This window comes from Puma concolor, chromosome B1 (assembly GCF_028749965.1).
Source record: "Puma concolor isolate L17-30 chromosome B1, mPumCon1.1.hap2, whole genome shotgun sequence".
Classification (NCBI taxonomy): domain Eukaryota; kingdom Metazoa; phylum Chordata; class Mammalia; order Carnivora; family Felidae; genus Puma; species Puma concolor.
In genome coordinates, this window is record NC_141670.1 from 77,200,116 (window position 1) to 77,224,827 (window position 24,712).

At 36.2% G+C, this 24,712-nt stretch overlaps 1 protein-coding gene across 2 annotated transcripts in view; it reads left to right on the forward strand.

Annotated features, from left to right (window-relative positions):
* The window catches only part of LOC112858054 (lipopolysaccharide-responsive and beige-like anchor protein), a 245,590-nt gene that overhangs the window by 91,693 nt on the left and 129,185 nt on the right, over nt 1-24,712 (forward strand). For both annotated transcript variants that reach the window (XM_086704118.1, XM_086704117.1), the window contains exons 5-9: nt 6,329-6,424; nt 17,955-18,076; nt 18,162-18,288; nt 18,969-19,088; nt 20,872-21,018. In XM_086704118.1, the coding sequence (XP_086560244.1) occupies nt 6,329-6,424; nt 17,955-18,076; nt 18,162-18,288; nt 18,969-19,088; nt 20,872-21,018 (612 nt within the window). The remainder of the gene's footprint in view (nt 1-6,328; nt 6,425-17,954; nt 18,077-18,161; nt 18,289-18,968; nt 19,089-20,871; nt 21,019-24,712) is intronic.

Below are 24,712 nucleotides of genomic sequence, written 5' to 3' on the forward strand. Positions count from 1 at the left end.
ATAAAAAAGCTTTCATCATTGATTTCTTAGCAATTTTATTATGTTTCTTGGAGTGGCTTACCTTGTGTTTATTCTTTTTTGTTGTTGTTAATTTAAGTCCAAGTTAGTTAGCATATAGTGCAACAGTGATTTCAGGGGTAGATTCCTTAATGCCCCTTATCCATTTAGCCCATCCTCCCTCTCACAACCCATCCAGTAACCCTCTGTTTGTTCTCCATATTTAAGAGTCTCTTATGTTTTGTCTCCCTCCCTGTTTTTATATTATTTTTGCTTCCCTTCCCTTGTGTTCATCTGTTCTGTGTCTTAAAGTCTTCATATGAGTGAAGCCATATGATATTTGTCTTTCTCTAATTTTGCTTAGCATAATACTCTCTAGTTCCATCTACGTAGTTGCAAATGGCAAGATTTCATTGTTTCTTGAGTGCCGAGTGGTACTCCATTGTATATATACACCACATCTTCTTTATCCATTCATCCATTCGATGGACATTTGGGCTCTTTCCATACTTTGGCTATTGTTGATAGTGCTGCTATCAACATTGGGGTGTGTGTGTCCTTTCGAAACAGCACACCTGTATCCCTTGGATAAATACCTAGTAGTGTAATTGCTGGGTCGTAGGGTAGTTCTATTTTTAATTTTTTGAGGAACCTCCATACTGTTTTCCAGAGTGGCCGTACCAGTTTGCATTCCTACCAGCAGTGCAAAAGAGATCCTCTTTCTCCGCATCCTCGCCAACATCTGTTGTTGCCTGTTTTTTAGTGTTAGCTATTCTGACAGGTGTGAGGTGGTATCTTATTGTGGTTTTGATTTGTATTTCCCTGGTGATGAGTGATGTTGAGCATTTTTTCATGTGTTGGTTGGCCATCTGGATGTCTTCTTTGGAGAAGTGTCTACTCATGTCTTTTGCCCATTTCTTCACTGGATTATTTGTTTTTTGGGTGTTAAATTTGGTAAGTTCTTTATAGATTTTGGATGCTAACCCTTTTATCTGATATGTTGTTTGCAAATATCTTCTCCCATTCTGTCGGTTGCCTTTTAGTTTTGTTGATGGTTTCCTTCGCCGTGCAGAAGCTTTTTATTTTGATGAGGTCCCAGTAGTTCATTTTTGCTTTTGTTTCCCTTGCCTCTGGAGACGTGTTGAGTAAGAAGTTGCTGTGGCCAAGCTCAAAGAGGTTTTTGCCTGCTTTCTCCTCGAGGATTTTGATGGCTTCCTGTCTTGCATTTAGGTCTTTCCTCCATTTTGAGTTTATTTTTGTGTATGGTGTAAGAAAGTGGTCCAGGTTCATTTTTCTGTATGTTGCTGTCCAGTTTTCCCAGCACCACTTGCTGAAGAGACTGTCTTTATTCCATTGGATTGGATAGTCTTTCCTGCTTTGTCAAAGATTAGTTGGCCATATGTTTGTAGGTCCATTTCTGGGTTCTCTGTTCTGTTCCATCGATCTGAGTATCTGTTCTTGTGCCGGTACCATACTGTCTTGATGATTACAGCTTTGTAATACAGCTTGAAGTTCGGGATTGTGATGCCTCCTGCTTTGGTTTTCTTTTTAAAGATTGCTTTGGCTATTCAGTGTCTTTTCTGGTTCCATACAAATGTTAGGATTGTTTGTTCTAGCTCTGTGAAGAATGTTCGTGTTATTTTGATAGGCATTGCATTGAATATGTAGATTGCTTTGGGTAGTATCAACATTTTAACAATATTTGTTCTTCCTATCCAGGAGCATGGAATATTTTGCCTTTTTTTTTTTTTTTTTTTTGTCTTCTTCAATTTCTTTCATAAGCTTTCTGTAGTTTTCAGTGTATAGATTTTTCACCTCTTTGGTTAGATTGATTCCTAGGTATTTTATGGTTTTTGGTCCTTGTGTTTATTCTTATTACACTTGTGGTATTTGGACATTTATAATAGAATTTTCAGCAAATTTGGAAACATTTTGGTCATTATTTTTTTAAGTGTCATGTTTTTGTCCCTCCCTCCTCCTTCTGGGACTATAATTACATGTATGTTAGCTCTCTTGATAGTGCCCAGTAGGTCACTGAGATCTGTTCACTTGTTTTTCAGCCTTTTCCCTTTGTGTTTCATTTTAGATTGCTTTTTATATTACTGTATTTTTAAAGTAACCGCTCTTTTGTTTCTCCTGCAGTGTGTTAATTCTATCCAGTAAAATTTTCAGAGTTCAGATATTTTTATTTCTAAAGATTCTGTTTAGTTCTTTTAATATCTTTTATTTTTCCTCATTATGTTCATGTTTTCCTTTAAATCCTTGGGACTATTGAGCATATTTATAATATAATAGTTGCTCTCATGTTATTTTCTACTAATTCTATCATCTTTATCATTTTCTAGATCAGTTTTTTACTCATGGATTTTGCTTATAGGTCATATTTTCCTGCTTCTAATGCTAGTGATTTTAGATCCAGTGATGTTAGATACACTGAATTGTTCCTGGTTGAGTGCTAGATTTTGTCATATTCTTTTTCAGATTGTTAGACTGTTTTTGTAGACAGATAAATTATTTGTGGATCAACTTTACTCTTACAGACTAGTTTAAAAGTTTTGTTTTGGTCAGGTCTAGATTGTCTGTTATTCTAAGGCTAGTTTAGCTTCCTTATTCAGGCCTGATTCTTTTAGAGTCTCTCTGAATGACCCTACATCTGAGATACGGGGTAAGAGGTAGTGTAAGGCTCTGTGGTCATTCCACTGTGCCTAGTAGGGTCTCAATTTCTGGCTGTATAGTAGCTGTAAAAATTCTTTGACTTATAGCTTTCAATATCTTGGCCTCACCTTGTTCAGTTTTATGATAGGCATGGATAGTTTGGTATTAAGTCAAGGAGGATTAAGATCAGTGTAGATTTTGGAACTTCTTACCTGCATAGCTCTTTTCTCTGTAGTACTCTGCTTGAAGCTTTCATCCTTCTCAGACTACCCCACACTGCAATTTCTGTCTCATTAAGTCAATGAGAACTTCACATTCTGTTTGGTTTTCCTTTTCCTGTGCAGTGGTATGGAAATTGCATCCTGGTAGAAAATCTGGTAATCTCATGGCTCATTTTGTTTCCTTTTCTCAAGTAGCAGTGTCTTGAGCTACTTCTTCCATGTCTAAAAACAGTTTCTGTTTCATACATTTTATCCAGTATTCTAGTTGTTTAGGGTGAGTTGATAAGTCTAGACCCTGGTACTATGTCATGGCCAGAAGAGAAAGTACAGATCTTCTTTGACTTGCAGTGGGGCTCCATTTTGATAAACACTTTGTAAGTTGAAAATGTTAAAAGGTGAAAATACATTTAATACACCTAACTTATCAAACATCATAGCTTAGCCTATCAGAACACTTATATTAGCCTACAGTTGGGCAAAATCATGTAACACAAAGCCTGTTTTGTGATACAGTGTTGAATATATCATGTAATTTATTGCATACTGAATTCAAAGTGCAAAACAGAAAGGTTGTGTGGGTACAGAATGGTTGTAAGTGTATCGGTTGTTTATCCTTGTGACTTTGTGGCTGGCTGGGAGCTGTGATTTGTTGCCACTGCCCAGCATCCCGAGAGAGTATTGCGCTGCATGTTGCATGTCACTGCCTGGGAAAAGATTAAAATTCAAAGTTCAAAGTACTATTTCTACTGAATGCATATAGCTTTCACACCATTGTGAACAAAAAAATTCTAAGTTGGACCATCAGAAGTCAGGGACTGTATATATACTAGTTTCATTTTAGTTTTGATTTATATTCAGTGTCTTTATTCTGAATATATAATGAGTACATTTCTGTTGGTGAATATAGAAAACTCTGAGAAAATAGCAATGGATATGAATAAATGTGTATTTATAGAGATAGAAACCCAACAACCAAATAAACACAAAGTCAGTAATAATTAGAGATGTTCAAATTAAAACAAAATTGGTATGTTACTTTATGTCTATTAGTGTTAAGGCTTATAAAGTTGGATAATAGCAAATATAACTGGGGGGATAGGGTTATTTTAAACTTGTGTTCTAGTGGTTGGAGTAAACTCATTTAGCCAAACTTGAGTAATCTAGCACTAATTAGTTGCATAAATTTATACTCAAATCCAGTGACTTAGTAATTTCCTCCTGAGTGGGTGTTGCATGAAATTCTCACAGTTTCATAAGGAAAATACACTTGAGGATGTTCAATGTTCACATTGTTTTTGATGGCACTGAATTGTCACCATAGGGGTTTATTGTTACGATAGTAGATAGATTAAATGTATTGGATGCATAGAATAGATTATTATATGGCAGTTAGAATCAATGTAAAAGTTAATATGAATAGATGCAAGAAGCAGAAAGAAACGGATTCATATATCTGACCAAAGATCCTTTAAATTATGAGGATCACACAAAAATACTTTTGAAGGAACACATAATAAGATTAAAGATATTTACATAGTTGCTTATGTGATTGGGAGTAGAATGACAATAGGTTTAGGGCATAAAGGGAAAAATAATGAACTGTTAATAAAAGGATCAAGGCCTTGGGGTGCCTGCTTGGCTGATTTGGTGGAACATGCAACTCTTGGTGTTGGGTTGTGAGTTTGAGCACCACATTGGATGTAGAGATGACTTAAAAATAAAATCTTTAAGGCCCCTCCCCCGCCCCCCCGCCCCGCAAAAGAAACCCCGAAACATACAAAACCGAGCAAGGCCTTGCTCAGTCATTAACCATTCATAGAATGGTTAACACTATATATATTTTTATTTTTGACTGCAGCTGATTTTGGTTATTTCATTTTTATTGATTTAAAAAAATCAATATGATTGTATACTTTTATAATTGTGTGGTGTCGCTAATTGAAAATTTCTTGATCACTTAAGAATGAAGCTTTCCACTTAACATTTAGGTAAAAGATTGCTGGACTCTTCTGGATAGTCATGATAACTAAGAGCAGATACCAAATAAGATGAAAGCAAGCCAGTGATTTCACTTGTGGTTTGACCCTGTTTTGAACTTTTAATGAAGAATGTACTACACTTTATCCTATTTACTTGTAAACTGATTAAAATGATAATGTATATCTGATCTTTGCTTTTCCTTATAAATAAGCCTTTTTATTTTAGTTATTGGTTGTTTTGTGTATCAGAGGAGACTTGTGGGTCAAAGAGGCATTAAATAAATGTAATGTTACAACTTTTTTACATGCTATATAGTTAAGGTAATATTGGAAATATGATAGGGAGCTTGGATCCAGTTTCAGAGGTCAGGGAAGACTGCCATAAGGAAGTAACCATTAAGGTCAGCTCTAAAAGATGGAGAAGATTTATATTTAGTTAAGAGGCGAGGGAAGTAGGCCTAGTGAGAACATTTTAAGCTGAAGGAATAGTTTGTGTTCAGGCCCTGTTGTTAGGAAGAAGGCAGAGAGGGCTTTGTGGATGGAGTGCAGAGAGAAAGATAGAAATGCAAAATGAGGCTAGTGAGGTAGATAGAGTATCTTGAGGGCTATGTTAAGAGTTTTGACCTTTTAAAATATACAAAATAGACTTTTGTAAAGTCTATTTATTTATTTTGAGAGAGAAAGAGAGAGAGGGAGAGAACGCCAGCGGGAGAGAGGGAGGGAGAATCCCAAGCAGGCTCTGTTCTCACAGCTCAGAGCCAGATGTAGAGCTCGAACTCACGACCTGAGATAGGACCTGAGCCCAAAAAAAGAGTTGGGCGCTTAAACAACTGAGCCACCCAAGGTGCCCTAAGGGGGTTTTGGTCTTTATTTTAAAGACAATGAGAAGCTATAGGAGAGGTAGCATAATAGGTGAGAGTGTAGTGATTTTAAGTATGGGCTCTGAAGTCAGGCTGAGTTCTGATCCCAGCTTTGCTACTGGCTAGTTATGTTACCTTCGAAATGTTCCTCTGCCTCTGAGTCCTCCTCTATAAAATGGGATAATAATAGTACCACCCCTAGGATGGTTATAAGGTTAAAATATTTTTATTGTTTCTTTAAAAACAGTCTTCAACAGGGTAATATAATAAGCATTATTTATTTGTTAAATTTAAAAAGTGTTTTAAAGAGAGATGGGTGATGGGTTGATGTAGTTTGTAATTTTAAAATATAATTTTTGCTGTAGTGTGCAGAAGTTTCAAGTGTCGGGTGCTATTGGCACTTTTATCAAACACCTTATACCTTCCATCATATTATGAAAATGGCATAGAATACATTGTATATTTCTTTAAGATAGTGAAAATAATATTCTTTTTATATACTTTTAGTTTAAGACATTTTTTGGTTATTCTTGAGTATATTAAAGTATGAGTATATGAAAAATAAGTTGTTTTATGGTGAATAATGCAGTTAATGAATTGTTGATTATTTTCATAGCCTCCACATGCTGGGAAGTTGCTGTCTGTGTTAAAGCATATGCCTCAGAAGTATGGTCCTGATGCCTTTTTCAACTTTCCAGGAAAGAGCGCTGCAGTAAGTAAATTTTAATGAGGATATCACTTGGAGTGCTTTCCTCGGTTTCCCGAAAGGATAGCCCTGTAAACACCCCTGATGGGTTTTGTGTTAGGTAGAAACTTCTTTGCACAACCTAAATTCCTTACAGCAGTTATTCGTGTTACTTTTTCCTGTTTTAGAAGTGAAGAAATACAGGCTCAAAGAAGTTAAGAAAGCTGCCCATTTACAGCTTGGGACAACAGTGGACTAAGAAGAACCCAGTTCTTTTAACATAAGCCATGTTGTCTTCAGAATTTACCTCTGAATTCTCAAATAGATATTTAGGTGTAACACTTTCACTTTCTATCTTACTGAACATCTTTCTTTAGCCTTGTATTTCCCCACTCCTGTTTCTTTTACACCTGGTGTATAGAATGACAATAACTCTTTGAAACTTTTTGGCAAGAGTTCCTAACTTGTGAGTTGCCAAATTTTATCAGTTTCAGCATTCTTTTTTTTTGTTTAAGTTTATTTAATTATTTTGAGAGAGAGAGAGAAAGAGAGAGAGAAAGAGAGAAAGCCAGAAAGCCCACGTGGGTGTGAGCAGGGGAGGGGTGGAGAGAGAGAATCCCAAGCAGGTTCCCTGCTGTCACCGTAGAGCCCCAGGCAGGGCTTGATCTCACTAACCGTGAAATCATGACCTGAGCTGAAAGCAAGAGTCAGATGCTTAATCGGTGCCCTCAGTTTCAGCATTCTTATAAGCTGTTAATTAATCAGTTTATAAAGAAGACATTGCTGGTAATATCTGTAATGTTTCAAAGTGTTATAGGAGTGCATTATGTAATGTATATATGTTATATATAGAGCTTTTTAACGTCCTCATATTACGTTGGTCTGCTTGTTATAAGCAAATTTTTCTTTGAAGATATTTCAGTCTGTTCTTACTGAGATTATCTTTTGTCACTTTTTACTTTGCTTTTGATAATATCTTTTTTTAATTTTTAATTTTTTAATTTTTTAATTTATATCCAAGTTAGTTAGCATATAGTGCTATAATGATTTCAGGAGTAGATTCCAGTGATTCAGCCCCTATGTATAAAACCCAGTGTTCATCCCCACAAGTGTCCTCCCTAATGCCCCTTACCCATTTAGCCGATCCAACCAGCCATAACACCTCCAGCAACCCTCAGTTTGTTCTCTGTATTTAAGAGTCTCTTATGTTTTGTCCCCCTCCTTGTTTTTGTATTATTTTTGCTTCCCTTCCCTTACGTTCATCTGTTTTGTGTCTTAAATTCCTCATATGAGTGAAATCATACGATACTGGTCTTTCTCTGGCTAATTTCGCTTAGCATGATATCCTCTGGTTCCATCCATGTAGTTGCAAATGGCAAGATTTCATTCTTTTTGATTGCTGAGTAATACTCCATGTGTGTGTGTGTGTGTGTGTGTGTGTGTGTGTGTGTGTGTGTTTACACCATGTCTTCTTTATCCATTCATCTGTTGATGGACATTTGGGCTCTTTCCATACTTTGGCTATTGTTGATAGTGCTGCTATAAACATTGGGGTGCATGTACCCCTTTGAAACAGCACACCTGTATCCCTTGTAAATACTTAGTAGTGCAATTGCTGGATTGCAGGATAGTTCTATTTTTAACTTTTTGAGGAACCTCCATGCTGTTTTCCAGAGTGGCTGCACCAGTTTGCATTCCCACCACAGTGCAAGAGGGTTCCCCTTTCTCCATATCCTCGACAACTCCTGTTGTTTCCTGTGCTGTTAATTTTAGCCATTCCGACTGGTGTGAGGTGGTATCGTACTGTGGTTTTGATTTGTATTTCCCTGATAATGAGTGATGTTGAGCATCTTTTCAATTCTCTGTTAGCCACATGTAAGTCTTCTTTGGAAAAGTGTCTGTTCATGTCTTCTGTCCATTTCTTAACTGGATTATTTTTTTGGGGGGGTTTGAGTTACATAAGCTGTTAACAGATTTTGGATACTAACTCTTTATCAGATCTGTCATTTGCAAATATCTTCTCCCATTCTGTAGGCTGCCTTTAGTTTAGTGTGGAAGCTCTTTATCTTGATGAAGACCCAGTAGTTCATTTTTGTTTCTGTTTCACTTGTCTTCCACTGACATGTGTAGCAACTTGCTAAAGTTGAGGTTAGAGATGTTTCTGCCTGTGTTCTTCTCTAGGATTTTCATGGTGTCCTGTCTCACATTTAGGCCTTTCAACCATTTTGAATTTCTTGTTCTGTATGGTCTGAGGAAGTGGTCCAGTTTCATTTTTCTGCATTTTGCTGTCTGGTTTTCCCAACACCATTTGTTGAAGAAATGGCCTTTTTTCAACTGGCTATTCTTTTCTGCTTTGTTGAAGATGAATTGACCATATAGTTGTGAGTCCATTTCTGGGTTTTGTATTCTGTTTCATTGATCTGTGTGTTAGTTTTTGTGCCGGTACCATGCTTTCTTTATGTCTACAGCTTTGTGATACAGATTGACCTCTGGAATCATGGTACTTTCAGCTTTGCTTTTCTTTTTCAGGATTACTTGGGCTATTTGGGATCTTTTGTGGTTCCATACAAATTTTAAGATTATTTATTTTAAGTCGATGGAAAATGCTGGTGGTATTTTGGTAGGGATTGCATTAAATACGTAGATTGCTTTGGGTAGTATAGACATTGTAACAATGTTTGTCCTTCCAATCCATGAGCATGGAATGTTTTTCCATTTCTTTGTGTCCTCTTCAGTTTCCTACCTAAGAGTACAGATTTTCTACCCCTTTGGTTAGGTTTATTTCTAGGTGTCTTACTTTTTTTGGAGAAATTCTTCGATTTACTCTTCTGCTTTGTTGTTGGTGGATAGAAATGCAACAGATTTCTGTACTTTGATTTTATATCTTGTGACTTTGCTGAATTCATGTATTAGTGGTAGCAGTTTTTTGGTGGAGTCTTTCAGGTGTTCTACATAGAGTATCATTGTCATCTGCAAGTAGTGAAAGTTTGAGTCTTTCCTTGCCAATTTCAATGTCTTTATTTCTTTTTGTTGTCTGATTGCTGAGGCTAAGACTTCCAGTATTATGTTAATTAGTAATGGTGAAAGTGGACATCCCTGGCTTGTTTTTGACTATAGAGAAAAAGCTCTCCGTTTTTGCCGATATTGAGGATATTAGCTGTGGGTCTTTCAAATATGGCCTTTATTATGTTGTGGTATGTTCCATCTATCCCTACTTTGTTGAGGGTTTTTATCAAGAATGGATGCTGTATTTTGTCAATACAGGATCTGTATCTACTTACAGGATCATACAGTTCTTATCCTTTCTTTTATTAAGTGCATATTGTATCTTAATACATAATATACATGTACATGTACATACATACATGTTGTATCTTAATAAATATATTAAGAATTTATTAAGTGCATGTTATTAAGTACATTAAGTATCACATTGATTGATTTGTGAGTATTGAACCAGCCCTGCAGCCCAGGAATAGATTATTCTCACTTGATCATGGTGATTAATTCTTTTAATGTACTGTTGGATTTGGTTTGCTACTATCTTTTTTAAATTTTTTTTTTTTTTTCAACGTTTATTTATTTTTGGGACAGAGAGAGACAGAGCATGAACGGGGGAGGGGCAGAGAGAGAGGGAGACACAGAATCGGAAACAGGCTCCAGGCTCTGGGCCATCAGCCCAGAGCCCGACGCGGGGCTCGAACTCACAGACCGCGAGATCGTGACCTGGCTGAAGTCGGACGCTTAACTGACTGCGCCACCCAGGCGCCCCGGTTTGCTACTATCTTGTTGAGAATTTTTGCATCATTATTCATCAGGGATATTGGCCTGTAATTAATTCTCTTTCATAGTGGGTTATTTGTCTGGTTTTGGAATCCAGGTAATGCTGGCCTTGTAGAAGGGCTTTGGAAGTTTTTCTTCCATTTCTGTTTTTTGGAACAACTTGAGAAGAATAGGTATTAACTCTTCTTTAAATGTGTATTAGAATACCCCTATGAAGCTATTTCGCCGTGGACTTTTGTTTGCTAGGAGATCTTAAACTACTGATTTGATTTCTTTGCTGGTTATAGGTGTGTTCAAATTTTCTATTTCCTGTTTCAAAGTTTTGGTAGTTTGTATGTTTCTAGGAATTTGTCCATTTCTTCTAGATTGCCTAGTTTTTGGCATATACTTTTTTTATAATCTTTTATGATTATTTGTATTTTTGTGGGGTTGTTGTGATCTCTCCTCTTTCATTCGTGGTTTTATTTGTTTAGGTCCTTTCTCTTTTCTCATTGATGTCTGGCTAGAGCTTTATCAATTTTATTAATAATTTCAAAGAACCAGCTCTTAGTTTCGTTGATCTGCCCTACTGTTTTGTTTCTATATCCTTTATTTATGCTCTAGTCTTTATTTTCCTTCTTCTTCTGTCTAGGCTTTATTTGCTGTTCCTTTTCTAGCTCCTTTAGGTGTAAGGTTAGATTGTGTATTTAAGACTTTTCTTGCTCCTTGAGTTAAGCTTGTATTACTATATACTTCCTTCTTAGGATTGCCTTTGCTGCATCCCGAAAGTTTTGGATTGTTGTGTTCTCATTTTCATTTGCTTCCATGTATTTTTAAAATTTCTTCTTTAATTTACTGGTTAACCTGTGCATTCTTTAGTAGGATGATCTTTAACTCCCATGTATTTGTGGTCTTTATAGATTTTTTTCTTATGGTGACCTCAAGTTTCATAGCATTGTATGAAAATATGAATGGTATGGTCTCAGGCTGTTTGTACTTGTGGAGGGCTGATTTGTGACCCAGTATGTGATCTGTTCTGGGGAGTGTTCCATGTGCACTTGAAAAGAATGTATTTTGTGCTGCTTTAGGATGGAATGTTCTGAATATATCCATGAAGTCCATCTGGTCCAGGTGTCATTCAAAGCCATTGTTTCCTTGTTGATTTTCTGCCTAGATGATCTGTCCATTGCTGTGGAAGGGTTTTAAAGTCCCCTACTATTATTGTATTGTCAATGTGTTCCTTTTTGCTTGGTATTAATTGATTAATATATTTTGGTGCCTTCATGTTGGGGGCATAAATGTTTACAACTATTAGATAGATCTTCATGATGGATAGACCCCTTAATTATGATATAATGCCCTTCTTCATCTCTTGTTTCAGTCTTTGTTTTAAAATCTAGTTTGTCTGATGTAAGCATGGTTACAATGGCTTTCTTTTGGCATCCATTAAGGGTTTTTAGTCCCCTCGCTTTCAATCTGCAGATGTCTTTAGGTTTAAAATGAGTCTCTTGTAGGCAGTATATAGATGGATCTTGTTTGTTTTTGTTTTTTTTAAATTTTTTAATGTTTGTATATTTTTGAGAGAGAGAGAGACAGAGACAGACAGACATAGAGGGTGATTGGGGGAGGGGCACAGAAAGAGGGAGACACAGAATCCGAAGCAGGCTCCAGGCTCTGAGCTGTCAGCACAAAGCCCAATGCGGGGCTCGAACTCGTGAAGTATGAGATCATGACCTGAGCTGAAGTTGGATGCTTAGCTGACTGAGCCACCTAGGTGCCCCAAGGGTGTTTTTTTTTTTTTTTTTTTTAAATATCTGTTCTGTTACCCTATGTCTTTTGATAGGAACACTAGGCCATTTACATTCAGAGTTATAAATGAAAGATACTCATTTAGTGCCATTGTGTTACCTGTAAAGTTGGTGTTTCTGGTGATGTTCTCTGTTCCTTTTTTAGCCTTTGTTGACTTTTTAAAAATAATTTTTTTTTTTTTTGCCACTCAGAGAGTCCCCCTTTTTTTTCATGTTATTATTTTCTTTTTTCTTTTCTTTTCTTTTCTTTTCTTTTCTTTTCTTTTCTTTTCTTTTCTTTTCTTTTCTTTTCTTTTCTTTTTTTTAATTTGCATCCAAATTAGTTAGCGTATAGTGCAACAATGATTTCAGGAATAGATTCCTTAATGCCCCTTATCCATTTAGCCCATTCCCCCCTCCCACAACCCCTCCAGTAACCCTCTGTTTGTTCTCCATATTTATGAGTCTCTTCTGTTTTGTCCCCCTCCTTGTTTTTATATTATTTTTGCTTCCCTTCCTTTATGTTCATCTTGTTTTGTCTTTTAAAGTCCTCATATGAGTGAAGTCATATGATATTTGTCTTTCTCTGACAAATTTCACTTAGTGTAATACCCTCCAGTTCCATCCACGTAGTTGCAAATGGCAAGATTTCATTCTTTTTGATTGCTGAGTAATACTCCATTGTATATATATACCACATCTTCTTTATCCATTCATCCATCGATGGACATTTGGGCTCTTTCTATACTTTGGCTATTGTTGATAGTGCTGCTATAAACATTGGGGTGCATGTGCCCCTTTGAAACAGCACACCTGTATCCCTTGGATAAATACCTAGTAGTACAATTGCTGGGTCGTAGGGTAGTTCTATTTTTAATTTTTTGAGGAACCTCCATACTGTTTTCCAGAGTGGCTGCACCAGCTTGCATTCCCAGAGAATCCCTTTTAATATTTCTTATAGGGCTGGTTTAGTGATCATGAACTTCTTTGGTTTTTGTTTGTCTGGGAAACTCTTTATCTCTCCTATTCTGAATGATAGCCTTGCCACATAAAGTGTTCTTGGCTGCCTATTTTTCCCATTTAGCACATTGAATATATCCTGCCATTCCTTTCTTGCTTGCTAAGTTTCTGTGGATAGATCTGCTGTAAATATGATCTGTCTTCCCTTGTCAGTTAAGGACTTTTTTTCCTTTTGCTTTTAGGATTCTTTACTTGTTTGTGTATTTTGTGAAGTTGACTATGGTATATCTTGGTGAGGTCAGGCTTTTGTTGAATTTAATGTGAGTTTTCTGTGCTTCTTGGATTTTGATGTCTGTGTCCTTCCCCAGATTAGGCAAGTTTTCAACTATAATTTGCTAAAATAAATAATTTGCTCTTATTCTGTCTTTTTTATCTTCTGGGACTCTTATGATATGAATGTTAGCACATTTTAAGAAGTCACTGAGTTTCCTGAGTCTACTTGTGTGAACCAGTACCTTTCTCTCCCTCTTCTTTTCAATGTCATTATTTTCCATAATTTTATATTCTGTATCACTGATTCGTTTTCCTGCTTTTGTTCATCCTCATTACTATGTCATTCATTTATGTTTGCATCTCAGTTACAGCATTTTTAATATTGGTCTGACTAGATTTTAGGTGTTTTATCCCTGTAGTAGGGATTCACTAGTGTCTTCTATACTTTTTTCAAACTCAGCTAGTATTCTTGTAATTGTTGTTTTAATTTTTAGTTCAAACATCTCTCTTATATCTGTATTGATTAAATCCCTGGCTCTGATTTCTACTTGCTGTTCTTTCTTTTGGGGTGAATTACTTCCTCTTGTCACTTTGTCTAGAAAAAAAATTTAAGTGGATTCTAGGTGTGTTTTGGTCTGCTTGTTAAAAGAAGATCCTAAAAAATAGCAGTTAAGAAATATGTATGTGTATATGCATTTATATGTATAAATTAAAAAGAATTAAAGTATTAAAAATAAAAAAATACAAAGGAAATTAGATCCTCTTTCCCCTATTGCTGAAGCCTTGCAGCATTCTATGATCAGTAGACTTGTTTGCGCCAGGGCTTTGTGCTGGTCCTCTAGGGGACCCTGTTGATCTGATTCTTAGGCCTACTTGCTCTAGTGGGGATGCATCTACATGGTGCAGGGTGGTGGGGGATGGTGGTGGCGGTGAGGAGTCAGGGCGGGGGGATAGGGGAGCTTCGTGTAGTGGCCGGTCTCCCACTGATGGTGCTGTTTAGGTCACTGAAGTGGGTCATCTGGTGGGCTCGTGGTGAAAATGGCTTTGCCTGCTGTCTCCTCTCTGGAATAGGGAGCTGTTATCTGCTGCTTCTCTGTAAGCCCTCGCAGAAGAGCAAACAGTCACCCCTCCTGTGATCCTGACTTCTGTCAGATCCCTGCCTTCAGCCTGTGTAAGCTGTCCATCTGTCAGGCAGCACAGCCCTCCTGTATTATATTTCAGGCGAGGCTGTATTTCAAAACTCTAAACTTGAGAGATGCCCCACAGTGAGGCCTTGTGCTGAGTCTCTGGGGTAGGTCTTGCTGCACTGTGGCCTGTACTGGCTTGTCCCAGAAAAGGATTGTGGGATTGCTCAGTGTGGTTTGGAGTTTATGGTAAATCACAGCAGAAAGCTGGCACCAAGGTTTTTTGCCCTCAGCCAGCATGTTTGTTCCTATGCTGGTGAATTGGACAGCTCAATGGTGCCTTAGCCTACCTTTTGCCCCTGGAGCGGCTGTATTACTGCTACCAAATGAACTCCAAGGAGGCAAACTTTTTCCCTCTATGCACCCCAGGGGATCTTCAGATGATACTGCTTGCTGTTGGCCTTCTGTCCTCCTTCCTCACAGGAGCACAATGACCCTGACCCCTGAAACTTCAGACTCTGCACTCCACTGTTTATAAAAAACTTGTAGTATTTAAACCCTCTTCTTCTTCCCTGTTGTTAGTCTTGGGGAAGAGTTTTTCCTGTGCAGTCCCCTTTGTGTGTTTTCATTCTTTATTCACTCCTCCTTTCTCTCCCCCTACTCCTTCCACTCCATGCAGTCAGGGCTCCCTCCTCTCAGCGTGCCTACAGCTCCTCTCTCCCCAAAATCAACTCTGTGCAGTTCTTGTCCTCCACAAGGTGGTGGTTTTTTCTGCCTGTAGACATGCACCTTTGTTCTCAGTCCTCAGATCAATTTCTAGCCTGCTGAGTTTTAAAACTCCAGGCTTTAGGGATGTGGCGTGGGCAGCAGCCTGGGCTGGTCTTCTGGGGGAGTGTGTTGCCATGCTGGGAGTGAGACAAGCTTCACAGAGAAGAGCAGTTGTGCTACAGTGCTGCGGTGTGGGACTTGGTGTAAGCAATTTAGGCAGCCAGTGTGGGGCTGAGGTGCTTTCTGCTTGTAGTTCTGTGTGTATGCTGAGGGGCGGGAGAAGGAAATAGCGCCAGTCTGCTCCTTTGTCCCTGGAAAGGCATCTCCTGCATGCTCACCTCTCTGAGAAATGCTCCAGGAAGAGCGAATAATCTCCCGCCAAGTGTGTCTCAGGTGCCCCTCAAATCTTGCTTCTGTGCTGTCTGCACCCTTGGGTTGTTTGCCTGCCTTCTCTCTAGGATTAGGGCAGCACTCTAAGGACTCTATTACAGCCAAGTCTGCTAACCTTTAAAACTAGTTTTTAAACCCCACTGATTGCAAGAACTCATGAAAATCAGCCCCTCTCGTTTTCCCAGCCAGTGGGTTTGGGGAAGTGTTCTCTTTGTGCGTTCTGTTGTGTTCTCTTGGCTGTCTCTCGCCTTTTCCTAAGACCATGGCTCCTTCCTGTAGCACCCACCATTGGTTTCTCCCCCAAACTACATCTCCGCCCTTCCTATCTTCCCCCATGTGTCTTCTTTCTCCCTTTACATATGCCCCAGGTATCTTTTTGACTATAATCCTCCTAGTGGGGTCAAATAGTATCTCAGTGTGGTTTTGATTTGCATTTCTTTAGTGACTAATAATGTAGAGCATCTTTTCATGTCTGTATTGGCTATATGATATCTTCTTTGGAGACAGGTCTATTCATATCTTTTGTCCATTTTTAAATTATTTGTCTTTTGTTGAATTGTAAGAGTTCTTTATTCTGAATACAAGTTCCTTATCAGATGTATGATTTGCACATATTTTCTTCCATTCTTTTGGCTTTTGTCTTAACTTTTTTGATCGTATCCTTTAAAGCACAAACTTTTTAAAATTTTAATGAAGTTCAGTTCATACATGTTTTCTTTTCTTGCTTGTGGTTTTAGTGGAATAATTAAGAAGGATTTGCCTAACCCAGGGTCATGAAAACTTACCTCTATTTTTTTCTTACAAGAGTTTTATAGTTTTAGCTTTTACATTGAGATCTATGATCTATTTGGGTTAATTTTTGTGTATGATATAGGAAAGTAATCAACTTCATGTTTTTGCTTTTGGATATCCAGTTATCTCAGCACATTTGTTGAGATAAACTGTGATTTCTTCATTGAATTGTCTTGGCATTCTTCTTGAAAATCAGTTTAACACAAATATAGGGGTTTATTTCTGTGCTCTCAGTTTTAGTCCATTGATGTGTATTTCTGGTTTTACGTCAGTACCACACAGTCTTTTTTTTTTTATTAAAAAATTTTTTTTAATGTTTATTTATCTTTGAGAAAGAGGGAGAGAGAGAGGGAGTAGAGGAGGGGCAGAAAGAGACATACCAAATCTGAAACAGGCTCTAGGCTCTGAGCTGTCAGTACAGAGCCTCATGCGGGCCTAAAGTCACCAACTGCAAGATCATGACCTGAGCCAACGTTGGACATTTAACTGACTGAGCCACCCAGGCACCCCGACACAGTCTTTGTTATAGTAGCTTTGTTTGGTAGGTTTTGAATTTGGTAGCGTGAATATCAACTTTGTTCATTTTCAAGATTTTGTTTTGCTATTCTGGATTGCTTTCATTATGTACTTTGAAATAAAATTTGATTTTAAAATTTGTACTTTTTTTTTTTTAATTTTTTTTTTTTTTTCAACGTTTATTTATTTTTGGGACAGAGAGAGACAGAGCATGAACGGGGGAGGGGCAGAGAGAGAGGGAGACACAGAATCGGAAACAGGCTCCAGGCTCTGAGCCATCAGCCCAGAGCCCGACGCGGGGCTCGAACCCACGGACCGCGAGATCGTGACCTGGCTGAAGTCGGACGCTCAACCAACTGCGCCACCCAGGCGCCCCTAAAATTTGTACTTTTAAATAAAATTATGATCTTTCTTTAAAAAAATTTTTTTTAGTGTGTGTTTATATTTTTTGAGAGAGGGTGTGCATGTGTGCATGCAAGCACGGGAGAGGCAGAAAGAGAGGAGAGAGAATCCCATGTAGGCTCTGTGCTGTCAGCATAGACCCTGATGCAGGGCATGATCCCACAAACTGTAAGATCATAACCTGAGCTGAAATTAAGAGCTAGACACTCAGTCAACTGAGCCACCCAGGTGTCCCCAAATTATCTTTTCAATAATATTTGAAACCAGGTGGTAAAGTTATTTATATAGTGACTTTGAATTTAATTTAAAAATGTTATGGAAAAATGTTATGAACTAATTCTGTTCAGCTTTATATTTGCTATTAAAAATATGCATATTCTAACCTTTTTTTTAACTTTTTTCTTTTCCTTTCTTGTATATCTTTCTCTATTCTAATATCTTACTATTTGAATAACATATTTCCAATTTGATATCACTACCTATTTCTTTTATTTGGAATTCTTTTGAATCTTTTCTTCATTGTAAGAAATGAAGCAAAGATGAGTGTATCCAGCAGGTCATCTGGAATGTTTTTATCATTTTATTAAATTACCATCACTACTATGTATTTTGGAAAATTTGAAAAATTTGGAAACGTCTTTCAGATAAATAAGCTTATAAATACTTTAAACATGATATAGAATAACATGTAGCAGAAATATATATAGCATTGTAAAGTCTCATTTTCTTGATTTCAGTAATAAAATTTTTCACATGAATTAATAACTCAATGTTTTTCTTTAGGCCATTGCATTACCTCCTATAGCCAAATGGCCATACCAGAATGGTTTTACATTTCATACCTGGCTAAGAATGGATCCTGTGAATAACATCAATGTGGATAAGGATAAACCCTATTTATATTGGTATGTATTTTTGTAACTCAGTGTTACTATCTTCCTTTGAGAATGAAAGAATATTTAGAGGTAAAATGAAAATTATTCTTTATAGTTTCAGAACCAGCAAAGGTCTTGGTTACTCTGCTCACTTTGTTGGGGGCTGTTTGATTATAACCTCAATAAAGTCAAAAGGAAAAGGCTTTCAACACTGTGTGAAATTTGATTTTAAGCCACAAAAGGTATGTGATGTTAGTAAGTCGTAATTAATTTAACAAGCTTTACTAGCCTTCAAAATGCTTTGTTTTAATATTAATGACATAACATGTGGTAGATCACAACTCTGTTTATTCTGTTTCAGAAAATGAAGTATAAGTCACTGGACAATTGTTCACTTCCCTGATTTGGATAATAAAAAGAATGATATTTTGTTATTCATAGAGTATTGGGATAATATCAATGGGACAATATCAATGGAAGTTACTTTAGTAGTAGTGGTAGTAGTAGTAGTAATATGTGTTTTCTTTTGTACCTTAAAATTTAGAGATTAATAAATGGTTCATCTGCAAAATGTATGTACATATAGATAAATAGGTAAAACAGATGTGGCAATATGTTGACAATTGTGGTATCTAGGTGGTGGAAAAGAGGGTGTTTGTACTAAACTTTTAACTTTTTTGGGATATATTTGAAAACTTTCATAGTAAAGAGTTGGAAAGGTAATTTCACAGTAAGTTCTTATGTATTGAGAGTTCCCTTGATTAAATATTCCAAAGGTTGAATATTGATATTATTTTATTGATATTTTATTTTTATATTTAATTATAACTTATAGTTTAAGTTTTACTTGTTATTTTGAGTGTGGTTGAGTCATTTCAAGAATCATAATCCTTTTTTTCCCAAACTGTTTTTACTTATTCAGTGGTATATGGTAACTATAGTGCACATTTATAACCGATGGAAGAACAGTGAGCTTCGATGTTATGTGAATGGTGAGCTAGCTTCCTATGGAGAGATAACATGGTTTGTCAACACCAGTGATGTAAGTGGTTTGAAAAAATTATTTTAAAATATGAAAAATATATTTTACATTGAGTATAAATTTTAGAATACCACAATGGCAGAGTTAAGTTTGGCTAGAATGTTGAGTCCTTGTTAAAAAATTATTCTGGATAGGGTAAAGAAGAGCATTTATAGGTAACAATGGGTATAGTTAGGAGCTCTACAGCAGAATTCTGATTGTTTTTATGAATGAGTAGGATGATACATGCTTATAAATTTTGCAAATAATTCATAGCTGCTATAGATAACTATTATGTAATAATTTTTTCAGGATTGAGGAAAAGATATGTACAATTCAAATTAAATTTAAAATTTTAAGTAAGAATTAAATTAAAATGTTCTTTTTTTTCCCCACCAATTACATTTTCAAATAGAAAACTTGAAAAATATAAATAGGAAAATGATTACAAACCATTACACCATTCACCATTAAATTCTTCTTTTATATCCTATGCTACGCATATTTATGTATTATGTAATGATAATCTTAAGAGCTTGGGTTTTTGTAACAGATAGTCTTAGGTTTGAATCCCAGCTCTGTCACTTACTGACTGTATGACCTTAATCTATCAGGCCTAAGTTTTCTCCACCTGAAAATGGGTGTAAAATAGTACCTATCTCAGAAGGTTAATGTGATAACTACATGAGATACTGTTTACAAATTAATTAGTAGAGTGCCTTGTACAGAGTAAGTGCTCAATAAATGTTAGCTCTCCTTTTTTTTTGTTTTGAAAACACAAAAAGGGGATCAGATATATATGTTGTTTTTTGACCTGTTTTTTCCTTATGTTAACTTTTATTGAGTGCTTCTTGTACTCCAAGCATTGTAATAAATACCTTTATTTTCTAAAAGCACCAACCTTGCAAGATAAGTACTATTATAATCTCCCATTTTACAGGTAAGGAGACTAAAGCACAGAGAGATTAAATAATTTGCCAAGATCACCAGCATGTGAAGCAGTGATTTGACTTAGGTGGATTGTCTTGAGAAGCCAGATGTTAACAACTTTTCTGTATTCCCTAATATCAATACGTATTTATTTTTCAACATTCTTTCTAATGGTTTTTTTGTTGCATAACCATTTAAAGGGATGTGAAGAACTTTAGTCTTTCTTTGTGGACACGTGGATTTTTAAAATGTGGTTTGTAACCTAGATGTTAAGAGAATTTTTTTCGTTTTTGACGTTAGAAGAGATACATGCATCTGCTTTTCTGGATTTACATATTTGAGAGATTGTATCCCATGATCTCACCCATTGTCTATACCTTGATATCTGCAAAAGTCTGTCTTTACAATTTTAACTTCTCACCAAACTTACAGAACCCTGCTTCTCCATTCATGTTGGCTCCATACATATTAACTCGCCGAAAGGCAGATTATGTCCTAAATGTAACTCATGATTTTCCTTCTTATAACAAAGACTGTTCTTCCATTTGCTTTTTTGGCTACTCAAGTATGAACCTTCAGAATCCATCATGATTTCTTTGACTCTTCTTTCTTACATACACTTTGTCGTCAGATTTTATTTATTGTACTCTGGAAAACTTCGGCTTTCTCCTTTTTTATGATGTCTTTCTTGATCTCTACACTTGATAATAATGAATTAAGTGAAATGCTAAATGAATTATTTTAATTTAGCCAGATTAGAACAGACGAAACATTTATACCAAAATTTATCCTGAAACATTTAATCAATATAGGTTATTATTTCTGGAGGAGATATTGTTGTTTTTTCTTTAATACAGTCTGTTTTCTTTCACAGACCTTTGACAAATGTTTCCTGGGCTCGTCAGAAACAGCAGATGCAAATAGAGTATTCTGTGGTCAGATGACTGCAGTTTACCTTTTTAGTGAAGCTCTTAATGCTGCTCAGATTTTTGCTATTTATCAGTTGGGACTGGGATATAAGGTACTTTACTTGCTGTTCATTGCTTAACCAGTGTTAGTTGAACTTGATTTAAAGGTAGGTGATGCATGGGACAAAATTGAAAGAGTAATCAGGGACACTACAGGGAAGTCACAGGAATCTGAAGGATACTTTAAATTTTTGAGGGAAACACAGTATACTTGTCATGTGGGCCTCTGTGCATACTACTAGCTCAAGTTTCAACTTGCATTCATGCTGCATTTGATGATGTCAGTTTTTGCATAACTAAATTTTCAACAATTACTGTGATTAAAAACAAGTACCATGTGGAAATTAATGTGGAAAAGGAAATGAGGATGATGGTGTGAAATCTGATTCCAAATTTGAGAGAGTTCATGCATTGTTCAATATGCATAAAAATTAATAACTAATTTTGCTAATATAATGAAAGAGACATTTTTTCTTTTGACTTGTTCCTTAATTTTTTCAAATGGCTGTTAAATTATTAAAATATAAAGTTGTTTGAACCAAACTATTTAGTAGTATTTATTTTGATCTAAAGCACCATAAACAGTTACTGCAATGCTAAGACTGTCATGAACTAAGAAAATTTGTGGGGTGCCTGGGTGGCTCAGTTGGTTAAGCAACTTCTCTGATTTCAGCTTAGGACATTGATCTCATAGTTCCTGAGTTCGAGCCCTGTGTTGGGCTCTGTGCTGGCAGCAAGGAGCCTGCTTGACATTCTTTCTCTCTCTCCTGTCTCTCTGTCCCTCCCCTGCTCCAAATAAATCAACATTAAAAAAAAAAAAATGGGAATCTCTGGGTTAAGCCATTGTTACTCTAGTTTGGTTTCAAGGAGCATGTTAGTCTGCTCTGTTTTTCTGAAAACAAAACCAATTTTCCTGAGTTGATTTACATTCCATTACATTCCGTATATTTTTATTTTAATTAGTTTTGACAAAAGTGTAACTCCCACAACATTAAATAAATGGAATAATTCTGTTCCTGCAAATGTTCAGTTGTGCCCCTTCCCAGTCAGTTCCTTCCACTTCTCTAACTCCACTGCATTCTTCTTGAGAGAAACTGTTAATCTGCTTTCTGTCACTAGAGTAGATTTGTTTTTCTTAAGGTTTTATGTAAGTGGAATCATGCAGCATGTGCTCCTTAGAGTTTGGTTTCTTGTGAGAGTCATCCCATGTTGTTATGTTGTAGTCGTTTCTTTCTTTTTATCGCTAAGTAGCATTCCATTATATTAATATATCACAATTTTTTTAAAAAGGATTTTATTCCTTTTTTTTAACTAATCACTACACCCATCATGGGGCTCCAACTTATAACCCCAAGATCAAGAGTCGCATGCTTTATTGACTGAGCCAGCCAGATGCCCCCATATCTACACTTTTTTAATGCATTCTTCTATTGATGGACATTAGGGTTATTTCCAGTTTTGGGCTGTTAGGAACAAGCTGCTCTGAATATTGGTGTATAAATCTTTGTGCTGCCACATAATTTTATTTCATAAATATTTAAGAGTGGAATTACTAACTGATATGGTAACTGAAGTTGCCAAACCCTCTTCCAAGGTAGTTGTATAATTTTACATTTCTATAAGCAGTATATGAGCTTTCTACTTGCTCCACATCCTTAACATCTTGTATTGCTGGTCTTTTTAATATTAGGCATCTCAGTGAGTATGTAGCTGTATTTCAGTTTGGTTTTAATTTGCTTATTATAATGAGTAGAGATCCCAAGCATCTTTTTTTTTTGCTTATCGATCATTTTTGTATGTTCCTTTGTGAAGTGTGTTCACATCTTTTGTGTATTTTTTGTTTGGTTGTTTGTTTTCTTATTAAGTTTTGAGATTTCTTTATATGTTCTGGATACAAGAATTTTATCAGATGTATGAGTTACAAATATTTCTCCCCCGGTTTGTGTCTTGTCTTATTTTCTTTCTTTCTTTTAAAACTTTTCTTTCTTTCTTTCATTCTTTCGTTCTTCTTTCCTTCCTTCCTTTTTTTTTTTTTTTTTTTTTTTTTTTTTTTTTTTTTTTAGGAGAGAGAATGAGTATGAGTGGGGGAGAGGGGCAGAGGGAGAGAGAGAGAATCCTAAGCAGGCTCCATGCTCAGTGTGGAGCCCATTGTGGGGCTTGATCCCAGAACCCTGGGATCATGACCTGAACTGACATCAAGAGTTGTACTCTCCACTGACTGAGCCAGCCAGGTTCTCCACCTTTTTGTTTTCGTAATGTGTCTTTTGAAGAACAGATTGGTTGGAAAGATTTTCTCATGTGTTTTTCTCTTACAGTTTCAGCATTTTTGTTTAGGCATGTGATCCATTTTAAGTTATTTTTTGTGTCAAGGGTCAAGGTTCTTCCCTCCCCACCCCCCCGCCAATATGGACACCCTGGTGTCCCAGTACTGTTGTTTTATAAATTGCATTCTTCCTCCATTGCCTTACCTTGGCATCTTTATATTTCAATGACTTATATGTCTTTCTTATGCCAATACGGTATTATCTTGATTAATGTTAGTTTCACAGTGAGCATTGAAAACAGGAAGTCTGAAACCTCACTTTATTTTTCTTTTTCAAATTGTTTTGGCTTTCTAAACCCTTTGCATTTCCAGATATATTTTTTAGAACTCGCTTATCAATTTCTAGAGAAATGTCTACTGGGATTTTATTTGGTATTGCATTGAATATTAGATCAATTAGAGAAGAATTGGCCATCCTACTGATACTGATTTTTCCAGCCTGTGAATATGATGTATCTCTCTATTTGTTTAGGTTTTCTTTAATTTCTTCCAGCACTGTTTTTTGGTTTTCTTTGTATAGGTGATATATACATTTTGTTAAATGTATTCTTAAGTGTTTAATGTTTTTCAAGTAATAAGTTGTATTTCAAGTCTCAGTTTCTAATTATTTGTTTCTAGTGTATAGTTGAATTTTGTTTATTGACCTTGCTAAATTTGCTATTAGTTTTACTAGAGTATTCTAGGATTTCCTATACATATGTTATTATAGACTGTAAATTTTATTTCTTCATTTCCAGTCTTTATGCCTCTTCCCTTTTTTGTTTTGTACTAAGACCATCAGTATAAATAATTAAATAGAACTGGTGAGAATAGACATTTTTGCGTTGTTTCTGATTTTAGGGGGAAAGCAATCATACATATTTTATAGATGCCTTTTATCGAGTTGGGAAATTTCCATTTCTGGTTTCCTGAGAATTATTATCAGAGACATATTGAATTTTATAAAATGAGTTTTGCTTTTTTATCAACTCTGATAATCTTTCCTTTTAATTGGAGTGTTTACATAGTTTACAGTCAGTATGAGTATAGATACTATGTGTCTTAAATCTAAGTGTTTATATCTGGACTTTAAATTCTGTTTCATCGAACTGTATCCCTAGGCCAGTAGAACACAGTCTTGAATACTGCAGTTTTGTAATACATTTTTTTAAGTTGATTTATTTATTTTGAGAGAGAGAGAGAAGGGGGCAGTGAGAGAGGGAGAGAGAAAGAGAGAATCCCAAGCAGGCATTGCACTGTCAGCATAGAGCCTGATGCAAGGCTCAAACTCATAAAGTGAAATCATGACCTGAGCTGAAATCAAGAGTCAGACACTTAACCGACTGAGCCACTCAGGCACCTCTGTAATTCATTTTTTAAGTCAGGAAGCCTGAGTCCTCCAACTTTGTTCTTTTGCAAGATTGTTTTGGCTATTTTTAGTATCT